The sequence below is a fragment of the Carassius auratus genome, chromosome 9 (assembly GCF_003368295.1).
Source record: "Carassius auratus strain Wakin chromosome 9, ASM336829v1, whole genome shotgun sequence".
In the NCBI taxonomy this organism is placed as follows: domain Eukaryota; kingdom Metazoa; phylum Chordata; class Actinopteri; order Cypriniformes; family Cyprinidae; genus Carassius; species Carassius auratus.
In genome coordinates, this window is record NC_039251.1 from 33,609,611 (window position 1) to 33,635,646 (window position 26,036).

At 36.8% G+C, this 26,036-nt stretch overlaps 1 protein-coding gene across 1 annotated transcript in view; it reads left to right on the forward strand.

Moving 5' to 3' along the window:
- LOC113109107 (N-chimaerin) overlaps window positions 1-26,036 on the forward strand; it is a 51,112-nt gene continuing 25,076 nt past the window's right edge. The window contains exons 1-6 of the mRNA XM_026272659.1: window positions 1-296; window positions 2,751-2,789; window positions 3,074-3,129; window positions 8,616-8,647; window positions 8,743-8,856; window positions 16,287-16,575. Coding sequence (XP_026128444.1) covers window positions 278-296; window positions 2,751-2,789; window positions 3,074-3,129; window positions 8,616-8,647; window positions 8,743-8,856; window positions 16,287-16,575 — 549 coding nt within the window. The 5' untranslated portion in view covers window positions 1-277. The remainder of the gene's footprint in view (window positions 297-2,750; window positions 2,790-3,073; window positions 3,130-8,615; window positions 8,648-8,742; window positions 8,857-16,286; window positions 16,576-26,036) is intronic.

Below are 26,036 nucleotides of genomic sequence, written 5' to 3' on the forward strand. Positions count from 1 at the left end.
TGCGTGTGTGGATCAGGTCACGTGGTCTCAAAAGATGGCGACTTCGGTGCGGGGATGTGAGGAGTGAGATCAGTGAATCAGTGAATCAGAGCTCAGAGCAGCCACCGGTCCCGGGTCACCTCGCCTCACCTCGCGTCCCAGCGCACGAGGCTCTTCTCCTGCAGGATATACGGCTGTTTGTCACAGGATCACACTCGCTGCTCATGGAGTAGCTGTGGATGTCAGGAGATAAGGAGTGTGTTGTTCAAAGCTTTGTGCGCCTGGATCACTGACTGCGATGGCCCTCCTTGTGTTTGGTGAGTCCATCTCAATACACCGCTTTTATTACGACTTTAGATGACAACAGATCGCAAAACATAGAGAGATGCAACGATCAGTCAAAGTGAACAGTGTTTCTATGTTAACGCGTGTGCACAGCCGCTTCACAAAGAGCTGATGTGTTCAGAATAACTTCAGCATGACTTCATCCTGCGGTTTGTTTGTGTGCTCTGACGTTATGACGGACGAGCAGCTTCTTCTTCTCTTGTTTGTGTTTGCTTTGGTGAAGAGCTCGTTATAATACTGCAGTGCACACCGTCCTTCATCGCAACAGGTACATCATTATTAAAGACGAAAATGATCATTTGTTGCTGCAAGAACGTTAATACACTCCCGAAGTTAGTTCAAAATGATCAGAAACGTGATGAGACGCATTTAAATGAACACTTTTACTTATACAATTTAAGCTTAAACCTTACTTCTGGTCTTTAGGGCCAATTCTTTTCAATTAAGATGTATACATCATCTGAAAACTGCATTTTCCACTAATGTGTGGTTTGTTTGAGATGCAACTATTTGAAAATCTGGAATCTGAGGTTGCAAAAAAAAAAAAAAATCTAAATATTAAGAAAATCATCTTTAAAGTTGTACAAATGAAATTCTAAGCAATGCATATTATTAATCAAATCAAATAAGTTTTTATATATTTATGGTAGGAAATGTACAAAATATATTCATGGAACATGATGTCCACTTATTTTCTTAATGATTTTTGGCAAGAAAGAAAAATCGATCATTTTAAACCCATACACCATGTATTTTTGGCTATTGCTACAAATTTACCCCTGAGCATGTGACGGTCTGAGCCGGACAGCATACGCCTCAAACACTTGTTGAAGTCATGGAGAAGAAATGTGTGTTCTCTTCTCTCTGGATGAGGAAGCAGCGCTGCTCTATTAATACAGTGCTGAATCATACGCAGATAACCAGGAGTAAGTGATGGTGTTAAACACTTCTCCATCACTGCCAGACTCACACTGCTCTTCTCAGATGCCTCGAATGAATTCAGATGCTTCACGCTTGGATGTACCTTCTGTGGGGAACACAATAGAAGGGGTGTTGTTTTTTCTATTTTGGATGTTTCTGTGAAAGGAAGAGGAAGCAGTCCGAGGCCCTTTCCTCCGAGAGAGTGAGAGTGAGTTAGGAGCGCAGTATTCTCTCTCTCTCTCTCTCTCTCTCTCCTGTGCTCTATTGTTCATCAAGAGCTTCCAGCATTCATCTATAATGAGCTCTCTGAAGAACCAGTAACATCTTGCTCTCCGTTTAACACTCTGCTTTCAACAAATTCATGCAGAATCACCCCTGTGCAAAATAATATATTTTCATATATTGCATATTTAGTTTTTATTTTTGGTTAAATTTGGTTATTAATATAATGCACAGCATATCATATAGTCCTTCCTTTTTTAGTATAGTTATTTTAACAGATGTTTCTGTGTTTCATGTTTGGCATTACAAAAAAATGAATCTCGCTAGTGGTCATATAGCATAATAATATAAGGAATTACTCTCTAAATAAGCAACGTCACTACATTTTCACTACAGTTTCCAAAATTCATAAAATAAAAATGAACAAAAGGATATATATATATATATATATATATATATATATATATATATATATATAAATAAATAAATATATATAAATAAATAAATATATATAAATAAATAAATATTTGGACAGGATATATAAACTTAAATCATGTTTCTGAATGAGTTTGCAGAAAGAAAATGTTGTTTCTTCAGATTGTGCATTATGTTATTGTTCAGAAGTGTGGAGTAGCTATATATATATATATATAATTTTTTTTGAAGGCATCTCTTTTGCTCACAAAGGCTGCATTTACTTGATTTATTTAAACAAAATAGAGTTAAACTATAATGTACAATATAATTTATTTGTGTTGGCGAAGCTGATTTTTGTCATCATTTCCCATCATCCTCCAGAAATCATTCACGCTGATTTAATGATGAAAATTCAGCAGAAATGAAATGTATCTTAAAATATATAAAAACAGAAAACCCTTATTTTAAACTGTAATATTATTACTATTTTTGCTGTATTTTTTCATAATAAAATGTTTGATAAATGTTTCATTTAGATCATCTGTGACTTGCATTGTAAATCAAAAGCAATAGAATAGCAATAATCAGGATAGTAATCCAAAAAAGTTTAACTATAAAGAAAAAAGAGAGAGCTCTTTAACGAAAAGGCTTCCAGCCGATGGCGGTCTCACACAGATGTGTGAGGTTCATGCTGATGTTTACTCAGGCTTTACATGACCTTCAAATAATGAAGAAATGCAGTCAAGGTCAAGCTGCTCAAATGTTAATGTTATTGTCTAGGCACTGTCAGGAAACAGGGTATTCATAAGATACACAACGAGTCGTTTTCATGCATTTGTATTTGTATTTCTTCTTATTTCTCTTAGATAACGATGAGTACAGACCGCCTGTGTGGAAATCCTACTGTAAGTGTACTTCTCATTACAGCAACATATAAAAGCATTTATTGTAACAACTAGTGTGCAGAAACATTTCACATGTGCACATCCTTCCAGAGAAGTAAATGATTGGGTCAGGGCAGTTTTTTTCACTTAGCCACATATTAACAGAAAAAAGAAGCCATATATAATATAGAAATATGGATTTAGATTGCATCTATGTAATTGTAAAATAGTTGCATACCATAGTTGTGTATGTGAGCTGGAATATGTTGTCGTCCTGAGATGTTGGTGGTGTTTTGTTGTAATAGTGTACCAGCTCCAGCAGGAGGCGCCACATCCACGCAGAGTCACCTGTGTGTCTGAGGTGAGTGAGTGAGTGAGACTGCCTTTACCATCACATGTAGCTTCAGTAGGCTCTTCACAACAATAAACAGCTTTTAACAAATGCATGCATTACATATTTTAGCTTTAGAGATGTCTCTAAAAAGACAAACCATGACTTGAGAATCTGAATTCTGTTTTCTGAGCCTCCAAGCGACCCCTGAAGCAATAAACTACAAAATGCATGACTATGAACAGTAACCTGCAGGCTCAGTACTGTCACGATTGGCTCCTCTAATCAGAACGCCTGGCTTGACCGTGTCCTGTGCTATTTTGTTCAGTAATAACCCTCAGTTTGTATAGTTTGTTGATTGATTGATTTATTTTTATGCATGGTAAATGTTTTAATTTGGGCCGGGATGTAATGTAGGTCGCCCGTCTTCACTGAATTACAAATGCATCTCTTAATTGCATGATGGTCTAGACTTGCAGTAACCTCCAGAGGCGAGATGCAGAATCCGCTCCATTAGTCCGGCTGATATTAGTGGCAGTAATTAAGGAGCCAGAGAAGAGAGATGGTGCTTTTGAATTATTCATCTGTATCATGATAATCTTGTGTTTGTGGAGGATACTGCCTGCGGCCCAGCGCAAACATTTTGACTCATGCGCTTCCCCTTTCACCATCTGCAGGTGTTTTATCTCGATAGATAAACATTTCTTGTGAAATCTGATGCTCTTTTATTAGCTGCTGTCTGGTAGATTATTTGACAATGATATCAGCGAGTTATAATATGTTGGTGATCATATCAGTAGTGATGATATTAGTCAGAATTAAAAATATCATTCGCCCAAAGATGAAAATGATCTGTTAGTTTAGTCACCTTCAGACCATCTACGATGACTTTTTATATTTAGTTGATCAGTAAAGAAGATTTTAGCTGAAACCATTGTCCTTGGTGATTCATAAAATGCAAGACAACACGTTTCTGACAAAAAAAAAAAAAGCATATCACGAAACAAAAAAAAAAGATTGATAATATATTGTTGAGGTCTTAAGAAGAGAAATGATTACTTTGTGCAAGAAACATTACTGTATTTACAGCATTACCTGTAATCCAAGGAAACAGCATGGACTGCTAAATGTCATCTTTACTGTTAGGCTTGTACTGGAAGCAGACAATAATCCACTCAGTGCTGTGCTTTTACATGCAGCTCACAAAAACATGACCAAAACATGGCTCTAAATCTGTCAGTGTGGCCGTGCTCCATATATTTTGATGATAAAGAACATGTTTCTGCCAGTAAGCGTCCGCTGGCGTGACTCTCTAAAGATGCAGATGTCGGCGTCTGTGGAGGGAGCTTTAATAAGATGTTGATCTGCTGACGGTGGGACGGGGGTCTCCTGCTGTTAGCACGATTCAGCAGGTATTTGAGCCCCAGACGTGGCCCCCTCGCCTCGCCCCGCCCCAGACGACTGACGGCGTATTAATTAACGGTGGATTAACATTAAACAGATGCACGCTGCTCTTCATCTTTATCTCTAGGGCTTCTTAAGGATTGGTTCTGGAGTGTTTCTTGCTCTGGGCTGCTGGACACTTATCTGCTCCTGTAAAGCGCATCGCCCCGCCGCAGGGTGGAGGGTTATTGTGGCAAGAGGTTTAACCCTCTCTAATCCCCTTCAAAAGGCCCCGCTGTTTTTTTTTTATTTAAGCATTCAGAGCATGCAAATCAGTGACCAGAGTCCTCAAACACACACACACACACACACACAATCTGCACACAACTCACTGGACACTTCACTCAAGCATCTGGGTGTACGTTTTATCAAGAGTCTTGATGACAAATAGTGCTTTTGCGTTAGGACTAGTGATGTCAATCTTCGTCGTTTAAATAAACGATCGATTAATTGATTAATCGTTAAAAACGCATCTATTGCAGCAGTCACTGGTATGACCGGATGTGCATACCACTAAAAAAAAATGCTTTCTCACCTGAATTAAAGGGGGTTTAGTTTGAATAAAATGCTATTAGCAGGATTATAAAATAAATAAATATAATTATGATCATTTAATCAAATGAAGAAATAATTTTTAGCCGTTTGTCTAGATTTGGGGGTTATTCCTCACGTCTCATTCTGCATAAATCTGAATGTTTCCATATTCGCAGTGTATTTGAATGTTAAACTATTATTTATAATGTAAACTAGGCTTGTACTTGTACATGCATTCACATATAGACGGAAAAGATCATCCTCTTCACATGAGCAAAAACGTCTTTGGCATAACAGCAGGTTGAATCGGTATACTGATGTCTATTTAAACTGACCTTTTATATGTTTGGTTGGATGTATTTGTTTTTGCTAATGAACAGACTGCGATGTAAGTTGATCGCTTCCCTAGACATCATGTTTGTATCCGAATTATAAACGATCACCCACAGTATAGGGATCAGAATTTATTTTTTCTTAATGCAGAAAGTATGCAAATAGTAACTATATTAAAACTGAAAGTAAAGACAAGACATTTCTATTTCAAATAAATGCTGTTCTTTTGAACATTCTATTCATTAAAGAATCCTGAAAAAAAAATCCTGTATCAGTTTTCACAAAAATATGAAGCAGCAGTTTTATTATCAGTTTTATTTACTGATATTAATAAATAATAATTTATAAGCAAATCACCATATAAGAATGATTTCTGAAAGATCATATGACACTGAAGATTCTGCTAAAAATTCAGCTTTGATCACAGGAATAAATCATTTTAAAATAAATAAATAATTTTTTTTTACATGTTTACATTTTTTTTTTTTTTTTGCAGTATTAGTGTATATACTGTATACTAATAATAATAATAAAAATAATAATTACAGACTTCAAACTTTTAAATGGTTTGTGTGATGTGACATCACGTTTCTTTAATCCTCCAATGATTATATATATATATAAACTGCAGTAGCTTTACTGTTACTCTAAATGTTCTTTTTTTTTTTAAGAATATTAATATTAAGAATATTTATATTAAACAGAAATCATGTTTTTCCTGATTTCGAAAATAGAGGCAAACAAATGTAAGAATTAGGTTTATAAATGAAGTGAGAAATTGGGTGAAAATGTGTGAAACAATTGGCTCATTTTTCCAGTGTCACCTGCTCATTGCTGATATTAGCGTTTAAGGATGCTGATAGAGAAACCCAGACAGAAATCAGACGCTCTCATCCTTCATACAGCAGATAGTGCACACTCAGCACACACACACACACACACACTGTGACTGTTAGACTCGTGCTCTCAGTGATTGATTAGCTCTATAGTGTTGCTGATTCCCATCATTGGCTGGTTTTATTAGCTGTCGGTCATTTCACCTGCAGCCCGCACACATGTGCGCTTCACACACACATTAACACACAACCTTGCTTTACAAAACACGTTCAGTCGTTCTTCTCATCAGGAAACAGTGTTATTCCATCCCACATCCCATCTACCCACAAACACTCGTTCACTCACTGACTGACACGTCTGATTGGCTGCTGTTCAGTTTCATTACGTTTTAAAGCTGCTTCGGTTCGATGTATATTCTTCATCTGCCTTATGTTTCTTGTTTTTGTAGCTGTGATCATCTGGATTTCCCATCGTGTAGGACTTAAGATCTTTGTAATGTCATTGTTCAAAGTCTCCAGATATATGTGAGAGTGAAGCACACAGCACTGTTGCTCTGCCCTGCGTCTGTGAGAGATGAATGAGAGCGAAGCGGAGGCTGTGTGGGGGGAGGATGCTTTGTGATTTCTCTGTAAGCTCAAGGTTAATCGTTCAGGAGGGGGTTGCGGTGTTGGGCTTGTTATGGAGATTTATTTGAGTGGTGGCTTTACGTTGCTGATTGTCGGATCAAGGGTTAAATGTCACCAACGAACAATTATGGAAAATGTATTCATGTGATGGTGGTGTTAGTTATTTTGTCTTTACACTGTTATTTGTAATGTCAATATTTTGCCTATGTGCAGTCGTTTCGGTGCTGTAGAGATGCATTTTTTGTTTGTTTGTTTATTTAAAAGCTTATAATGAAAAATAAAATCCCACCAAAAAAAAAAAAATCTACAAATTTCATTGTAAAAATGTATCATCTGATATAAAGCCAATATACATATACCAAATTACAAAAATCAGTTTTCACCTGTATAGCGTACTGAAACCCATAAAGAGTTGAATGGTTAAGAGAGGCACTGTAAAATTACATGAAATGTCCCGTTTTAACGATCACAGGTAAAGCAGCGTGTCCTGATTAAATTTCACAGTAATTTACTAAAAAAATGCAAATGGTGTATGCGATTGAAAAAAGGGTTAGGACAAAACAAGGCTATTAATAATTAGGGATGCACGATCATCATTTTTCATGGCCGATTCCGATACCAATCCGATTTTTTTTTAAATATTTAAGCAACAAACAAGAAAAAAAGGAAAGTGTGCATAAACAAGATGTTTATTTGGTATTTAATAGGCAAACAACCATAACCATCTGAAATGAACGGCAGTAACTGCACCGTAATTAGCCTACATTCAATACAAACATAGATGGTACAGACATCAGCATTTAGCTTTGGTTTTTGTATTGGGTTTTAAATCTAAAACAAGGTCTTTACCAGTGAGACTAAATAAAAGTATGCTATATAAATATTATTAAAATGTTAAAATCAAATAATGTTGGTGCCAATAAAACAAAAACCTGCCGATCGTGTATTTTAAGCAAAAACCGGTGCATCCCTATTAATAATCTAATATATAGCACAGTTAAATAGTCAGAAACGTATGAGAGATGGGACTCCTATCTATTATGTTTCCACCTCATTACTCATCATATAAATATATTTACTTGTTTTTAATGAATGCAGTTTAAAACAATACAGCTGTGTAAAAATGTACCACATTTAGTCCTATACGTATTCACTTCTCCACTAAATAATGTTATTTCTCTAAATGTTTAGATTTTATAAAGATCGGATCTAAAAAATAAATTGTATTGTTGCATCCCTAGATTTAACCTAAATTAATCTTGCGTTTTGAACATCTTCATTAGTAACCCACAGGCCATCTGAGCAGAATTCAGAGTCTATTGCTATTATGATATACATGCTGTTATACATCCCCATAAATACCAATATAGTTCTATATATAATTCATATTTTGAGTTTCATTATTTGATTTGGCCCACGCTTTATTCGATTATACAATTAAACTGTCAAAATGCATAAATTTACATAGAATATTGGATTAGCCTTTAACATTCATGCCACCTTTTCCATAGACATAAATTATTAAAAATGCTATCCATTGTATTTAACACATTCTGCCAAAGCAGCCTGGATGAGTTGACCCCCCCCACCCCACCCCACCATAATGTGTGATGGTGACTGCCTGACTGTGTTTATCTTTTATGCTGTAACTTCATCTCTGTTTAGTATATGTTCTCCAGTAATACTGTAAGTGTGTGAGTATTTTATTGCATGATGTTTTTAATCTCTGTGGTGTGTTTGCAGGTGGAGAACCGGCCGAAGCACTACGGACGAGAGTGAGTCTCATTACCAGTTCAGATGTGCAGTGACATGAATCTCCAGTGTTTCAGGATCTTACTAATATTCTCTCTCCCATTGGTTTCCTGTGAAGGTATCACGGGATGATCTCCAGAGAGGAAGCCGACCAGCTGCTCAGTGTGTCTGAGGGAAGTTATCTGATCCGAGAGAGCCAGAGACAGCCGGGCACGTACACGCTAGCGCTACGGTACATCAGCCTTTGACCTTTGACCTGTCCTGACTCCTCCTCCTCTTTTTCAGGAAGTTCTAACTTCGGTGTGCTTTATCTTTTGTAACTGCTTCAACTAACAGAAAGATAGTAGCAACGTGCTAAAACGTTTAAGCAAACATGGTCAGCATGTTAACGATTTGTTAAAACATGGTTGTGATTACAAAATTTGTCTAATTTTCAAAAAAGGTTTTTATTTAATGAAATATTAATCTGTGAAAAATGTTGGTCAGTATTGATAATTAAACAATATTTTGCTGAATGTGTTTTTGTGCTGGGACCTGGATGGATAAATAATGATGACAAGAAAACCACCAGTAGATGGCAGCAAGCCCCTGTTTTAATAAATTCTTTATTGAATAATTCAAATCAAAAGGTTTGTTCTAAACGGCTGAGTCTGTCTGAAGGAACCATTGAATCATTTCTACCTCGATTTGATCAAAAACGATTCATTCAAGAAACAAAACCGTTTTACTATGCACTGTTGTGTAAAATTAATACCACATTTGTGCTTACGCACATGAGCTGATATTCAGAAAAAAGTACATTACTTGTGCTTTGAATATAAAAACATAACTCATACATGGATGCTATAAGGCATCTTTAATTCATAATTAATTCATGAATTATAAGGGCATTCTAATAGGCTTCATCGCGCAAGAAAAAAATGTAGTGGTCTCTCAAGACGTGTTTTTGTTTGGTTTTTGCAAAGTCCTGTCATTTTCTAAATCCTCACATTCACACATTCAGCACTATAACATGATGTCAAGGGAATGTCTTTACATTTTCATCAATGAAAAATCATACTTTTTCTTTTGTCTTCTTTTTAAAGAACTTCAAAAGTTGCGCTTGAATAGTGCTGTGCTTGTAAACACTACAGTGCTCTGGGGTTACGTTATAACGCCTGTTTCACACATACTTTGTCTGCACTGCATATTAACGGATTCCAGCTGCACGAGGTTGCGGTGCGTCGTCTGCAGCAGTGCAGTGATTGTTAACATACTGAGTCTATTTTTGATGTGCTTTAGGGGCTGAATTAAAGTGAAAGCTCATTGTTTGCGGGAAAAATGAACATGGATTGACATGGAAACGCAGTCACATGGGTTTTTGGCTAGGTTTAAAACAAGAAAAAGAGCATTTTTAGATAAACAAGGAAAACAATATATATGTTCACTTTTATGGAAGCAGAAAAACAACATTCATTAAGACCTATGGGATTGCTTGTGATAAAGATTTAAATGCAAAATGCACGAGACTGTTTCTGTCTGTGGCGTTTTAATTTTACATATTTTAACAAGAAAAGTAGGCTAATTATTGTGTTTAAATGTTTTTCCGCTTTCTTGAGCAGCTTATACAAACCTAGAAGTAAAATCCATGAATTGTGCGTTGTTTATATTTATTGAGTTTAAACTAATGTCTATGACTATGAAAGATTTAAACTAATGTCTATGACTATGAAAGATTTTTACTGTTCTGTGATAAGACACACAATGCTGAAAAAAATATATATATATATTTATATATATATATATATATATTTTTTTTTTTTACATGATTTGAAATCAAAACAATGAACAAATGTTGTGTTTGTGGACTAAACTGACGCGCATCAGTAGTGGACTGCAAACACGTCCTGTGTGAAAGCACAATGAGTCTGTTCTGTGGACTGCATATGCACTGCAGGCGGAGTATGTGTGAAACAGGCGTTACAGCCTGGTCTGTTGTTTGAGGTTTTTTGGTTTCCAAAAATGCAATGTCGACCAAACATCCATTTTTTGCTGTCAGGCTAAAATTATAATAAAAAAATGAAAATAAAAAAAAGGCAGCAACACGAGCAATTTGCTCCAGCACCTTAGCCGCAAGCACGTCTTGGAATATCAACCAGCAGAAAATGCATTGTACACCTGATTATGCATGAAAAAAAAAAAAATGTCATAAACCGGAAACCCGGCATAATTTAAACATTTTTGGTCAAACCGCCCAGCACTACGCTTGAACCATTTTGCATGAAAAATTAAGAAAACTTGTTTCTACTTGGGCGCAGCTTGTAGTACTGTGAGTACAGTACTGAGTTCTGATTGGCCAATCGTCGTTATTTAGTTTTTGAATTATCATAGGTAGACTAGAGAATTTCATTTGCATTAAAGTTTTACGTAATACAAATCATTATTAATCTCAAGGGGATGGTAAGGGGGATGGTAGTTTAACTGAAGGGATGCTTTTTTTTCATTTTTTCAACAGGCCATCCCCCTCAGTTTGAGCCCTGGTTTTATTCCTTTTTGATGCTTTTTGTAGGCATTAAACTGACAAAATTTTAAAAGACATCAAAGATATCTCCGTTTGCATTGAACTTTCAGCTTCGTATCTTTGCAGACATTGTTTATGCTCAACAGCAACATTGCACACTAACTAAAGTAAAAATAAAAAAAAGTGAATTCACAGTTATAAAGTCACATATATCATATACGCTTTCACACACAACCCGTGAAGATCCCTTAACGACACGTGACATCAGGGCATGACGTGTAATGTACGCGTCGAAAACATTAGACACGTTATACTTTCACTGAAGCAAGCAGACGATCTTGGCGCCAGCGCGGAAAGTGAGGAACAAACTGATCTCTGCTTTAATACAGTTTTTTTTCGTCGCGAACGTTGATCTTCCTTCAAAACAGTTGGTAAAAGAGTTGCGCGATAACACGTGTCATCACTTCGACACGGCATTAGATCTGCTTTTTGTTCACACAGCGATCGTCCCGGGTTGAACCCGGCAATGTTACTAGGTCCCCGACCTGGGTTCAATGCGGGAATCAATCCCGGGAAATGGTTGCTTTCACACAGAAGGCGACCCGGCAATGTTCCGGCAATATGCCGGGTCCGACGTGCAGTGTGAAAGGGGCTTTATCGATATCTTGCAGACGTATGTGTGCTATCTGGGATGTTTAATTGTACTGGCAATGTTAAAACATGCTAGCAACATGCTAAATCGTATGAAAACTATGTTAAAACATGTAGCATACTGCTTGCATTTTGTAGCACAATTTTAACATGTACTAACAACATGTTAGGAACATTAGCTTTAACATTATCTTTTCATGCTAACGGTGCTACTGATGCTTTCTGCTCCACTCTTACATCTTGTTAAGACACTGTTTGCCCCTTATCTTCCAGGCCAGCCCGTAACACCCCTTCTGCCCCTTGGTTGTCTGATGTTCTACGTGAACACCGTTCTAAGCTTAGAGCTGCTGAAAGGGTGTGGTGCAAATCGAAAAATACTATTGACCTTAATATGTATCAGTCACTCCTATCTTCCTTCTCTGCTAATGTCTCCACTGCTAAAATGACATACTACCATAAGAAAATTAACAATTCCTCTAACTCTCGCATGCTTTTTAAAACATTTGACATGGTTAGATCCTCCTGTGAACCTTAGTGGCAAATGGCATCTCAGGAATTACACTCCAGTGGTTTGAGTCTTAACTTTCAGATAGGTCCTTCAAAGTATCTTGGAGAGGTGAGGTGTCCAAGTCACAACATCTAACTACTGGGGTGCCTCAAGGCTCAGTTCTTGGACCACTTCTCTTCTCTGTCTACATGGCATCATTAGGTTCTGTCATTCAGAAACATGGCTTTTCATACCACTGCTATGCTGATGACACTCAACTCTACCTCTCATTCCATCCTGATGATCCGACGGTAGCTATTCGCATCTCAGCTTGTCTAACAGACATTTCTTGCTGGATGAAGGACCATCACATTCAACTCAACCTTGCCAAGACAGAACTGCTTGTGATTCCAGCAAACCCATCGTTTCATCACAATTTCACCATCAAGTTAGGCACATCAACCATAACTCCTTCAAAAACAGCTAGAAGCCTTGGAGTTATGATTGATGATCAGCTGACTTTCTCAGACCACATTGCTAAAACTGTCCGATCCTGCAGATTTGCTTTATTTAACATCACGAAGAACAAGCCCTTTCTTTCGGAACATGCTGCACAACTCCTTGTTCAAGCTCTTGTTCTGTCCAGGTTGGACTATTGCAATGCTCTCTTGGCAGGTCTTCCAGCCAATTCTATCAAACCTTTACAATTAATCCAGAACGCGGCAGCAAGATTCATTTTTAATGAGCCCAAAAGAATACACGTCACACCTCTGTTTATCAATTTGCACTGACTTCCAATAGCTGCTTGCATAAAATTCAAGGCATTGATGTTTGTCTACAAAACCACCACTGGCTCTGCACCCATTTACCTAAATTCATTACTTCAGACTTATGTGCCTCTAGAAGCTTGCGTTCTGCAAGTGAACGTCGCTTGATTGTGCCATGCCAAAGAAGCACAAAGTCACTTTTATGGACTTTTAAATTAAATGTTCCCTCCTGGTGGAATGACCTGCCCAATTCAATCCAAGTCCTTTGCCATCTTCAAGAATCGGCCAAAAACCCATCTCTTCCATCTTTATTTGACCCTCTAACTTTAACACTCACTATTCAAATTCTATTCTTAAAAAAAAATCTAACTACCTTTCTAATCTTTTTGTATTTCATTTATTATACAATTATTAAAAAAGACCTCTTACACTAAATTGCTCTATTGTTTTACTATTCATTATATTATTTAAAAGCCCCTTGCTACGTGTACTGCGAACTGAGACTTGTTATAGCACTTATATATCATTGCTCTTTTGTTGTTTTTGATTGCTTCCATTGTCCTCATTTGTAAATCGGTTTGGATAAAAAGGTCTGCTAAATTAATAAATTTAATGTAAATGTAATGTAAATGTAATTTTAGAAACATTATAACAATATGTTCAAACTTTCAAGAATCATTCTATCAAGATAATTAATAGTGCTGGCAATGTGTTTTTTATATATGTATGTATGTATGTGCGTGTGTGTGATATGTTCTTGCATTATTTTTAAAAAAAAACGGCAAAATGAAAAAAAAAAAAAATCTTAGAAACATTATTTGACCTTCAAACTTGAAGGTTTTAAACTTTCAGATGTGAAGCCAACATCAAAGTTGGTCTTCAAACTACTCTTCTAGTTAATTTTGCACTTGTAAATGCCTCTCTCTATGAAGATGTTCTGTGCAGCAGTTGAGATTATAAGGGGTTTTGCTGGTTACTAATGTTGTCAGATTCATTTCTGAGGAACACCCAGAAACCATCTGTTTAAAACCAACCTCGCAGCTCACTCCTTCTCCACCTCAGCATTCGTGTCTGTAACTTTTGCCCTCTAACCTCTCACGATCAACACCTGGTGTTAGCTTCCCCTCCGTCTGTGACCCAGATCTTCACCCTTTCTCCAGTCTCTCTGCCGTCTCTTGACCTGGTCTCGAGCCCTGTGTGTTTGGCTGATGTGTGATCAGTCCTGACCTGTATCAGCACAGTGGATGTGTCTGAAGGACACATGGGGTTGAGAATTGTGCTGTGTGTTTCGCACAAATCCATCCAGCTTTATTTTGCGTATAAAATAAAGTCTGTCCTTGTATGAGATTAATGTTTCCTAATCGGATTAGCATGATGTGTGTTTACTTAGGCTGGTTTTTGCTATTCAGGGTCAATACTAGGGTTTTAATTTTGTGTAATACAATTTTGTGTAATATTGTGCTGTAAAAGCTATGTTAGAGGACTTGTGTTGAGGTGTGTGTGTGTCCGAGACCCAAAAAGTCTTGAGATAATCCTTTTTAATCTGCTAGTTTGAGCAGCCGGTTGGCCACACACTGCTATACTCTGCACGTGCTGACTTTCCAGTCCAACTTCTGTGTGTGTGTGTGTGTGTGTGTGTTTCAGACGCTCTCTTGTACTCATCCTCAGGCATGTGATTCCTCAGAGAAAGCATCTGTTGTGTCCTGTGCGCAAAAGCTTTAACATCAAACAGCTCTATTGCCATCAGGCTTTAATGACATTAGCCTTTGTGCATGTGTTTGGGTTTCTGCGTGTGGTGTGTCTTTCTGAAGTCATGTGTGTGTGTGTGTGTGTGTGTGTGTGTGTCTGTGTCTGTGTGCATGTTGATGCTTCTGATATGAACTCCTTGTTGTGTGTATCTTTAAGTGTTTGCAGATCCGTCTGCATCTGACTTTGGGTGTGTTCGGCTCGTGTGTGTGTGTTTGAGAGAAAGAGACAGTCTCTGTGGGATCATAATCAAACTCCAAGAGGAAGCACATGCATTATAAGACCTCAGCTGTCCTATGATTTCCAGTGGCTCATAACAGCATTACCGTCTCTGATCAGGTTATAATAGATTTTTCTTAGAGATTCAGGGATCATACCGCTGTTTTCTAATACCGTTTGATATAAATATTAAAATATAAAGGGAAAATACAAATATTTATTTTTTAAAACTGTTACCATGTCACTATATGTACATTAATTATTTGTTTCATGTATGCTGAAACTGCTTTATAAATGCCTCCACTCTGTTTATATTCACGTTAATGAATTATATTATGAATCTCTGACTATAAATGTGCATAATTTCAATTCAAACAGTGAGGGAGAATGTGAGTAGTTTGGATAAATTACTGTTGGCAATTAAGATGGTGGCGATGTCAGATATTAATATATGACCGCCCACATCTACACATCAACAGCTATTCTGTATCAGCAGCTTGGTCCTCCACAATGAGGTCTGTAGCGCTTCACTCTGAAATGGCAAACTTACTAATTGTTTTAATTAAATGCAGGCCTTTATGATATGACTATCAAAATTTGCCAGTCTTATTTGGATATCTAAATTTTGAAAATGAAGAAATGCAGAATGCATTGTTGTAATACTATTACAATAAATGCAATATTATAATACTATATTGGGTCAAAAATTGTGACCCCCCCCCCAGATGTACAATGTTTTACTTTTTATTTTATTTTTATTATTCCTTGAATGATCACCATTAAAGAAAAGTAGGTTTGCATGGGACATACTAATCAGGCAAACCTCATTGTGTTTGGTTCACAAAGACGATTGACTGTAAACTAAATTAATATTCAAATATTGGCCAATGATAACACAGATCGTGTACAAACAGATGTTTCTAAGTCAGCCTGTTGAGGTGGAAGAGCAATATAAGATTAAATATCAATGGTGCAGAAGCCTAGATAAACTTAAAATAGGTCAAAAGGATAAAAAAAACAGTGATAACCACGTAGAATAGATGTTTAAATCTGTGTAAACTGGGCTATAAACTCTGTGTGTGTGGAGGAAGAGTATCAGGTCTTCATATTGATCAACATATGAGCTTGTTACTCTCCCGGATCATTATTACTACCAACCAAAGTACAAGAAGTTGATACATCCAGGGATGTTCAGTGTGTGTGTGTGTGTGTGTCTCAGTTCTCTGTGGATCGTCTCACAGCTGTGTGTTACTGTACTCGAGTCCAACACACACTCCCTTTCTCTCTCTCAGCTTTGGCAATCAGACCCGAAACTTCCGTCTGTTTTACGATGGGAAGCATTTTGTGGGAGAGAAGCGCTTCGAGTCCATCCACGACCTGGTAACGGACGGCCTGATCACGCTGTACATCGAGACCAAAGCCGCCGAATACATCTCTAAGATGACCATCAACCCCATCTACGAGCACGTGGGCTACACCACCCTGAACCGTGAGCCGGCGCTGAAGAAAGCCCTGCCCGTCTGCAGAGACCTGCCTGATGGGAAGGACGCCGCTGGAGAAGACACCGGCCTGGAGGAGAGGGTGAGATGCTGCAATGCAGTTACCCAGCATGCCTCTGTGTGTTTGTCTTGTCATGAGATTTTTCTTGAGTTTTGCCCTCTGCTTCAGCCTTATGTGTGTCAGGGGTGAGGACTACTGCCTCCCAGTTTAATCCTTAGTTTACATGTGTTTGATGTTTTCAGTAGAGATGCACCGATCTGATACTCAATATCGGTATCGGCACCGATATTTTTATTTTTTAGTCTATGGCCTAAAAACTTGGTGTGTTCTTCATTGGCACCCTTATGTTAAATGACAGCATAATGTGTTGTGGTCTACTGATATATCGCCAAGGCCAATATTTGGCATTTTTCAAATATTGCCATTGGCCGATAAGTTTTTCTGCTTGGCCAGTGTGTTCGAGGTGGGACTTTTATTTTGACACTGAGAAAAGCAGCACTTGAGCGCACACGGTCACTCTCTCTCTCTTGTTTACTGTTGTTATTAACAGTTCTGTCAAATATGAATAGAAATATGTCTAATAATCAGATAAAACGGTTAAAAAGAGAAATTTGTGTATACAATAAGTATTATAATGATTGCTTTTATATATCATTAATGAATAACTAATGAATATTTAATTTCACAAACCTTGCAAACTTACTAGAATCCATCTGTGAAATCTTGTGAAGTGTGCATTTTTATCCAGCATGATCAAGTGTGAATTGAATGCTTTAAACTTTAAACGTGATTTCAAATTATACTGTCCTTAGTGAATTTGCCCACTGTCATATTCGTGTCATTTTCACTGTGTACTTTATTTAAAATGACTGGCTTTATTTGAAAAATCTGATTCCCAGTGCACACAAACTTCCCAGAATACTGAGTGCCCCGTTGGTTACAGTGATAACATCCTTTTTAATTATATTTTTATAAATATTTTTTAATCTATTGTTAAATTATTTTATTTAAAATTTCTTAAATATTAATAAAAAATATATATAATTATATACATACACACACACACACAGATATCAGCTTTATATCAGCTATCACCCCCTGCTTTCCTATATATCGGCTGTCAAAAAAACTAATATCGGTCGAACACTAATAATGTCCAGCTATAGTGACACTACCCAAAGCTACACATTTGAAACAATAGTCGACTTGCATTGTACTTTTACAATATAATAAAATAAAATAGCTTATTTTGTGTTTTCCATACAGGATTGACTTGACATGAGAGTGAATAAGTGATGACAGAATTTGTGTTTTTGGGTGAACTGTCCCTTTAAGCAGGTGTGTGGGTGATATGTCCTTCTGTACAGCTGTGATTGGTCTTGAGTTGATGAAGAGCAGCTGACAGATGCACAGACTGATTTATCTCCGCTTTAATTCATGCATGTAATCAGACAATTAAGGCTGATTACTCACAGCGGCTCATCGCTGGTCCTCACTGAGGATCAGGCTATGCACAGATAATGTCGTTTTCAAGGGCATACATATTATGATGACAGTGTTTGTGTATTAATCTGATATCTGATGTTCAGTTGGTGTCAGGTCAGTGTTGAACAGATATGCTTTGTTTCACAAATGTCCCAGCAGGTATGATTAACACACTGTCTTTGGTCATTTGAGCACAGATAATGAAACAAAAATCAAAACCCACTGCCAGCCTCTCTGTGTCCAGTGCTGGCTTTTGACCCTTGATCTTTTAATATCAGTCCTTGGATGAGAAGGACAAAAACTGCTTATTCACACACTTTTCAATCCAAAGTTCAAACGCCAATCCGTTCATCTGTTTGGATCCTTACTTAATCTTATTTTTAGACATTCATATTTTAGCCGTATCATTGTGAGTTAAAACAAAGTTATCAAAGTATTTCCATATCAGCTGATGTTTGTATACAGTGAGTGCTGCATGTGTAAGATGGCCTGTGTTCTCATGTTTAAGAGAGACACTGTTTCTTGGTTGCTGTAGGACATTTAGAGCATTAAATAAACCCTTGTGTAAAATCTGGTTATGCACTTTCTTAATAAGCAATGTTTTTGTTCATTTCTGCCCTTACAAGTCTGGTCTGGTGTCCTTTTTAGAGCGTTAGGCTCTAAAAAATTGTTCAGTTTAAACACTGAACAATGTACAGTGTTTAAACAGCCTTAGCCTTTTTTTTTTAATCTCATGCTTTCCCTGACCCTTAAGACCAAAGTAAGCCCAAAATAGGGTTACACTTTAGTGTCCTTGTTTAGTTGTAGTTATGTACAGTATTGTTCAAAATAATAGCAGTACAATGTGACTAACCAGAATAATCAAGGTTTTTCGTATATTTTTTTATTGCTACGTGGCAAACAAGTTACCAGTAGGTTCAGTAGATTCTCAGAAAACAAACAAGACCCAGCATTCATGATATGCACGCTCTTAAGGCTGTGCAATTGGGCAATTAGTTGAATTAGTTGAAAGGGGTGTGTTCAAAAAAATAGCAGTGTGGCATTCAATCACTGAGGTCATCAATTTTGTGAAGAAACAGGTGTGAATCAGGTGGCCCCTATTTAAGGATGAAGCCAACACTTGTTGAACATGCATTTGAAAGCTGAGGAAAATGGGTCGTTCAAGACATTGTTCAGAAGAACAGCGTACTTTGATTAAAAAGTTGATTAGAGAGGGGAAAACCTATAAAGAGGTGCAAAAAATGATAGGCTGTTCAGCTAAAATGATCTCCAATGCCTTAAAATGGAGAGCAAAACCATAGAGACGTGGAAGAAAACGGAAGACAACCATCAAAATAGATAGAAGAATAACCAGAATGGCAAAGGCTCAGCCAATGATCACCTCCAGGATGATCAAAGACAGTCTGGAGTTACCTGTAAGTACTGTGACAGTTAGAAGACGTCTGTGTGAAGCTAATCTATTTTCAAGAATCCCCCGCAAAGTCCCTCTGTTAAAAAAAAGGCATGTGCAGAAGAGGTTACAATTTGCCAAAGAACACATCAACTGGCCTAAAGAGAAATGGAGGAACATTTTGTGGACTGATGAGAGTAAAATTGTTCTTTTTGGGTCCAAGGGCCACAGGCAGTTTGTGAGACGACCCCCAAACTCTGAATTCAAGCCACAGTACACAGTGAAGACAGTGAAGCATGGAGGTGCAAGCATCATGATATGGGCATGTTTCTCCTACTATGGTGTTGGGCCTATTTATCGCATACCAGGGATCATGGATCAGTTTGCATATGTTAAAATACTTGAAGAGGTCATGTTGCCCTATGCTGAAGAGGACATGCCCATGAAATGGTTGTTTCAACAAGACAATGACCCAAAACACACTAGTAAACGGCAAAGTCTTGGTTCCAAACCAACAAAATTAATGTTATGGAGTGGCCAGCCCAATCTCCAGACCTTAATCCAATTGAGAACTTGTGGGGTGATATCAAAAATGCTGTTTCTGAAGCAAAACCAAGAAATGTGAATGAATTGTGGAATGTTGTTAAAGAATCATGGAGTGGAATAACAGCTGAGAGGTGCCACAAGTTGGTTGACTCCATGCCACACAGATGTCAAGCAGTTTTAAAAAACTGTGGTCATACAACTAAATATTAGTTTAGTGATTCACAGGATTGCTAAATCCCAGAAAAAAAAAAATGTTTGTACAAAATAGTTTTGAGTTTGTACAGTCAAAGGTAGACACTGCTATTTTTTTGAACACACCCCTTTCAACTAATTGCCCAATTGCACAGCCTTAAGAGCGTGCATATCATGAATGCTGGGTCTTGTTTGTTTTCTGACAATCTACTGAACCTACTGGTAACTTGTTTGCCACGTAGCAATAAAAAATATACTAAAAACCTTGATTATTCTGGTTAGTCACATTGTACTGCTATTATTTTGAACAATACTGTATGTTGTATTATTATTTAAGAAAATGTAGTTCATGTAAGATTAGGATTAGGGTTTGTTTAGTGTTAATTGCATGTAATTAATTATGCAAATGTACTGTTGTTACAGTTGTTGTACAGTACAGGGTCACTAAAATAAAGTTTTTACCCAAAGTTTTAACATCAATGCTATGTGCACCAGAGATTTTCACAAGTATTTTAAGTTGGAGTCTAAGTAAAGTTTGAAGTCTTTGTCACGAGTCAGAGTCTCAAGTCATTTAATTGCTTGCAAAAAAAAATCACATTCAGAATCCATTGAAAATGAAGCACATACTGAATGAACGCACACTTGATAAAACAATGTAACTTTCAACGTAATACATTTTCCAGTGCATGTTTCAAAGAGGTTTGCATACTTGAGCTGAGGAAAGAGGGTTGTACTAGAAATGCAAATAGTAACATTTTGTGTGTGTACGTACAGTAAACAGGAGTGTGTGTGTGTGTGTAGATACATATATATTAGGTGAAGAGTGTGAAGCGATGATCATTGTAGCCAATCCCAGTCATATCTGTTGAGTGCCTGAACACACTGGCCAATCAGCAGTGTTTAAGAATCGGCTCAACATCGCTCAAATCTTAGCGGGAAATGGATGTTTTTAAGATTTCTGTGCAGACTGGTACTGAAGTCGGTACATTTGACAACACCAATCTAAGCGTTTGTATCAAAACTGAAATATACTTGCTGGGCTGCCTTTACTTTCCTTTTTTTTTTTTTTTTTTTTTTTTTGACTGCTGTACCTTTAAGAAGTTTATATGTAAATTACCTCTGTTATGATTGGCTGATATCTTTGCATGAGTGGCAGCTCATACTTGGGCTTTATTATCTCACTATATTTGGCCAGTTTCCTAACCGCACAGTGAGAGATTGAAGACGCGTTTCAGTCAGCGCAGACAAAGCCATTGCAGTTCCTTCTGATTGGCTGAGAATGTTTGAATTTAACCAATCAGCTGCTTTGTTTTTGTTTGGCATTGTAACAGTCACACATTGTAGAGAGAGAGATGGAGATGTCCTGTTTAACGGACGGTAAGACTCTGTGAATAATAAGACAGAGATGGATCCATGCATTCAGTCTGTGTGTGTGACCGAGAGCAGATTGCTTGTTTGATAGAGGTTGGGATTGTGTATCTTGGCAGTATCAAGCAGTCATCCTCTATTCACCCTCATTAGGCTTGTTAAAAGATTATCACATGGTTAAAAAAAGAACCAACATGCCTCTCTGTCCTTGCTCATCAACGCTGACCTCAACAGATATGGACACTTAAGCTGAATGTGTGAATTCTGCATTAGATGCAAAGTGGCATCTGTGTTGAAATGCTGCTAAAGTTTTTTTCAGAAGTATATTTAATAATAAAAAAAAAAACTAAATCCTCAGTGTGTCCTAAATCAGCTGTTGTTGGTGATTTTTAGTGGATGTACAAGGTCAGTTCTCAAGTACACAGGAGCCACAGGTGAAGAGAATCACATTCACTATTAGCACAATCCACTACGTTTGACCGCTGTAAAAATGTCACAAGTTGTCTTCATGTTAACCGTATTGACGGACTTGGTTTCTTCTTCATAACTAGTTTGGAGAAATGTGGCATTGTATCACTTGTTCAGCAGTGAAATTTAAATTATTTACTTGAAGTACCCCCTGAGATTTTAAGTTAATATTTCAATTATTTAATTGCATTTTTACTTTAAAATAGTTTTTTTTTTTTTTTTACCCTTTTTAACTCTTTCCCTGACAAAGACGAGTTTTACAGCTTTTCATGTTTTCAGCAATAGACAGCATATAAATGAAAACTGCATAATGTTAAGAGTAAAATGTTGATCTATGAAGTGGTATATGTCTGTGCAAGTAGTATATGTCTTTGTTGATGGAAGTGATTTACTGGATTTATGCTTTGATAATCCTACTGAATATTATCCTGATGTTGTTTTTGATTAAAAAAATAAATAAATAGATTTTCTCACCTTTTTGCTCAAAACTATACATTTTTATGAAACTTACTTGTATTCAAGTGTTGATTTAAAATAATTATTTAAGTTAAAATAAAACATATTTGTTTGGTTTAAAAGTAGAGGCTCTGATCTTTATTTTTTTACAGTATATTTTGTTGTCATATAACAAAATATACTGTAGGCCATCCATTTGTGTGAAAATCATCAAAATCACTGGTGTTGGCTGGCAACTTTTTTCAGAAATGCTGGTAGGGAAAGAGTTAAAGTTTTTATCATCACTATTTTACATAGCTATTGTTATTCGAGATAAAATAGCATGACAATTTTAGGATTATAGTGACCAGGGTTTTGGGAAACATGCTTTAAGCATCATTTTGTAAAGTGTGAGTTGAATATCCAAATACTTTTTGTTTGCATTGGATTAACCTACACTACATTTACATCAAATGATCTGGTAGTCTGACGCTCTGTGTGCAGATTGAGGTCTGGGACAGTGATGATGATTTTTGACTCGTCTCTGATGTATCTTCTGCAGTAAGAGAGCCGCAGGTTTCATTAGATCTGGGGTTTGTGGAGCACACTGGACAGAAGCAGCTCTGTGTGTGTGTGTGTGTGTGTGTGTCAATGGAAAGTCCCAGTGTGACTGATAATCAGCTGTGTATCTCATAGCCACAGTCTCTGGTGAAATACTGTGTTGGTCACTTCACACTTGTGTGAATAACACCGTCCGTTTATCTGTTACACTTGTAGATGTATTATTCTATTTGAGTATTTGAGTGTGCACACAATTTTCCATTGTGTGCTTACGAATTATGAATCAGGAATGATGCTCTGTATTAAAGGGCACCTGTTATTATGTAATATTGGTCCCCAGAATGTGTCTGTGAAGTTTCAGCCAGAAATACCCAACAGATCATTTATTATAACAGCTGGGGGGGAAAAAGCCATTTTTGTGTCTCTAAACAAGGTGTGTCTAAAATAAAGAGCTGTTTTGGAGTGTATTGCTTTAAATGCAAATAAGCTGCATATTTAAGCAGGCTTTTTTAGATGTTCTCTCTGACACAGATACACACTGTGTTCTGACGTAGTAGTAGTAGTGTATGTCTTCAGATTGAGGAATAATTTCAGTGTGTGAACGGTTGAATGATTCAGACAGGAAGTGTGTTTTAGGAGCGCTGTAGTTTCCATAAATCACTGCAGATGTTCATCAGTCTGGAAGAGCACTGTTCATTCGAGCAGGAAACATGCACACGCCGCACTTGACGCGATCTGTATAGTGCACACCTCTGATTTGACAAAAATAGCATGCTGTCGTGTACGTGGGTTAGTGATAGATTGAGGGATCTGACACAGTGATTCATCTGTTGGGTTTTTTCCTGTTTGAGGTTAATAACATCCTGTAATTGGGCCATCATCTTTCCAAAGTTTCAAAATCTATACTAGAAAATATTTTTGTATCCAACAGTTTCTCAATTTTTCTCTTTAGAGATTTATATATATACACCACACACACACACACACATATTCTGACTTTGAGGTTTGTTAGTTTATATATCACAGTTGTACAATGTCATTTTAGTGTCACGTAAAAAAACAAAATAATAAGATTACAAGAATCTAAAAACGTGTGAAAATCAAAAAATATTTGAAAATAAAGTCACCGCATTGTGAGATTAAATTCCTAATATTTCGAGAATAAAGTCAAAATCGGCATATCAAGGCTGTATAAATATGAGGATAAAGTTTTAGATGTTTTGTAGTAGTATGTTATTTTTTTCACTTCACTGAAATTTACTTTATTCTCAAAATTTTATTATATTATTTCCATGACTTTATTCACATATTGCAGTGCATTTTTCAGACGACTTTTAAGTTGATATATGCGAGATATATGGAAATAAATTCAGATTTAAAGAAATACAGCAAGAATTGTGAGGTTTCAATCTTTTTTTTTTATCATGTTGCTCCAATGCCATTTCACAGTAATTACTGTAGAAATTGTCTTGACCCTACATTAGCAGCTACATATATCTGATCTGACTGTTGAAACTAAAGATTCACAGCTCTTTAGCGCATCATTAAACTCATCAGGACATCTATACAGTGATTGAGTGATCAGATCTTCATTCACTGGCTTTTATTTGTACACTGATTAGCACAGCTATCAACGGTTTTATAATTTAGTGTTTGGGATGGGAAGACCCCATGACTATCTCAAAAGGTTGAGGTTTCAGAGCTTGGCTAAATGTAGTCCCTGTGAAAAGCTGAACTCTTAACTACATCAGATGGATTGCAGCTGTATCAGAGCAAGCATTGTGATGCAGGTATGGGTTAAAAACACTCTCCTGGTCCATATCACACAGTGTGTAGTGTAAGTGTGTGTCTGTCCTTGCTCTCCTGTCATGCGGGGGAGAGTTGCGTAACGATCAGCAGTACACCGTGTGACAGTCAGAGGAAGTGAACGAGAAAGTTAGGAGAGAGAGAGAGATGGAGATAAACTCAAGGGCAGTGTACAGCATCAACAACAGCTACACACTGGAGCTGAGAAACACATGTTTTGGTTCAGTTGTGTAGTTGAAATTGAGATCAAATTATTAATTTTGTTATAGATATCAGATCTGTCACAGGACGCCCATCTATTTAATCATAGTATAAGAGACCCATAACTCAATTTTCACTCAATCTACAGTTGTTGTTTTGTTTTTAGAGCACAGAATTGAAGTATGAATATTCAGTCAGATGATTTTTGTGCTTGTCTGTGCCAAACTCTCTGTGGATATCAGCCAGGGTGCTGCTATGCAGTCGCTAAGGTGTTATGAATATTTTTAGGGTGTTGCATTGCAGTCGCTTATGTATTACTATCTGGTTTCTAAGTGGTTGCTGCTCAAAGTAAAAATAAATGAAAAAAATCCAAAGACAGTATAGTATTTTGGTTCGTCTTTTAAATGTACACAACCGTTCAAACATTTTGGATCGTAAGATGTTTGTTTTTGAAAAATAAGCTTATGTTCAATGAAATGTTAGAAAAAGCATGCTGTGAAATATTATTAAAAAGTAATTCATTCCTGTGATCAATGCCGTATATTCAGCTTCATTGCTCAAGTCTTCAGTGTCAGTAATCAGTAATGATTTTTATCAGTGTAGAAATCAGTTTTCTTGTTTAATATTTGTGTCGTTTGTATATTTAGCATGAGACCTTTTGCAAGATACTTTAATGAATAGAAAGTTAAGAGGAACTGTATTTATTTGACATCTTACTGACCTTTGAACTTTGGAATGTTCGTGTAAGTCTGTGGAATTTTGTTACATCAAAACTCTATTTACTTAGAAACGTAACAACACACCTTTCCTCAACTTTTCACACCTAAGATGATCCTGGGTTTGTAAGTTGAGCTTAATCAGAAGCTTAATTTAATAATGTTCCTAATTTTCTTTAAAATAAGCACAAATTTGTGTCACAGTGAGTCACGTGCAATGCAAGTGAATGGCGCCGGTTTATAATTGTAAAAATATATTTACATAAATAGTATAGCTACAAATTATAAACATGATTTTAGTGTGACACATATAATGTCATGTCAGCACTAAACCAACTGTAAAACAATGATTTACACAGCTGTACATCTCAAAT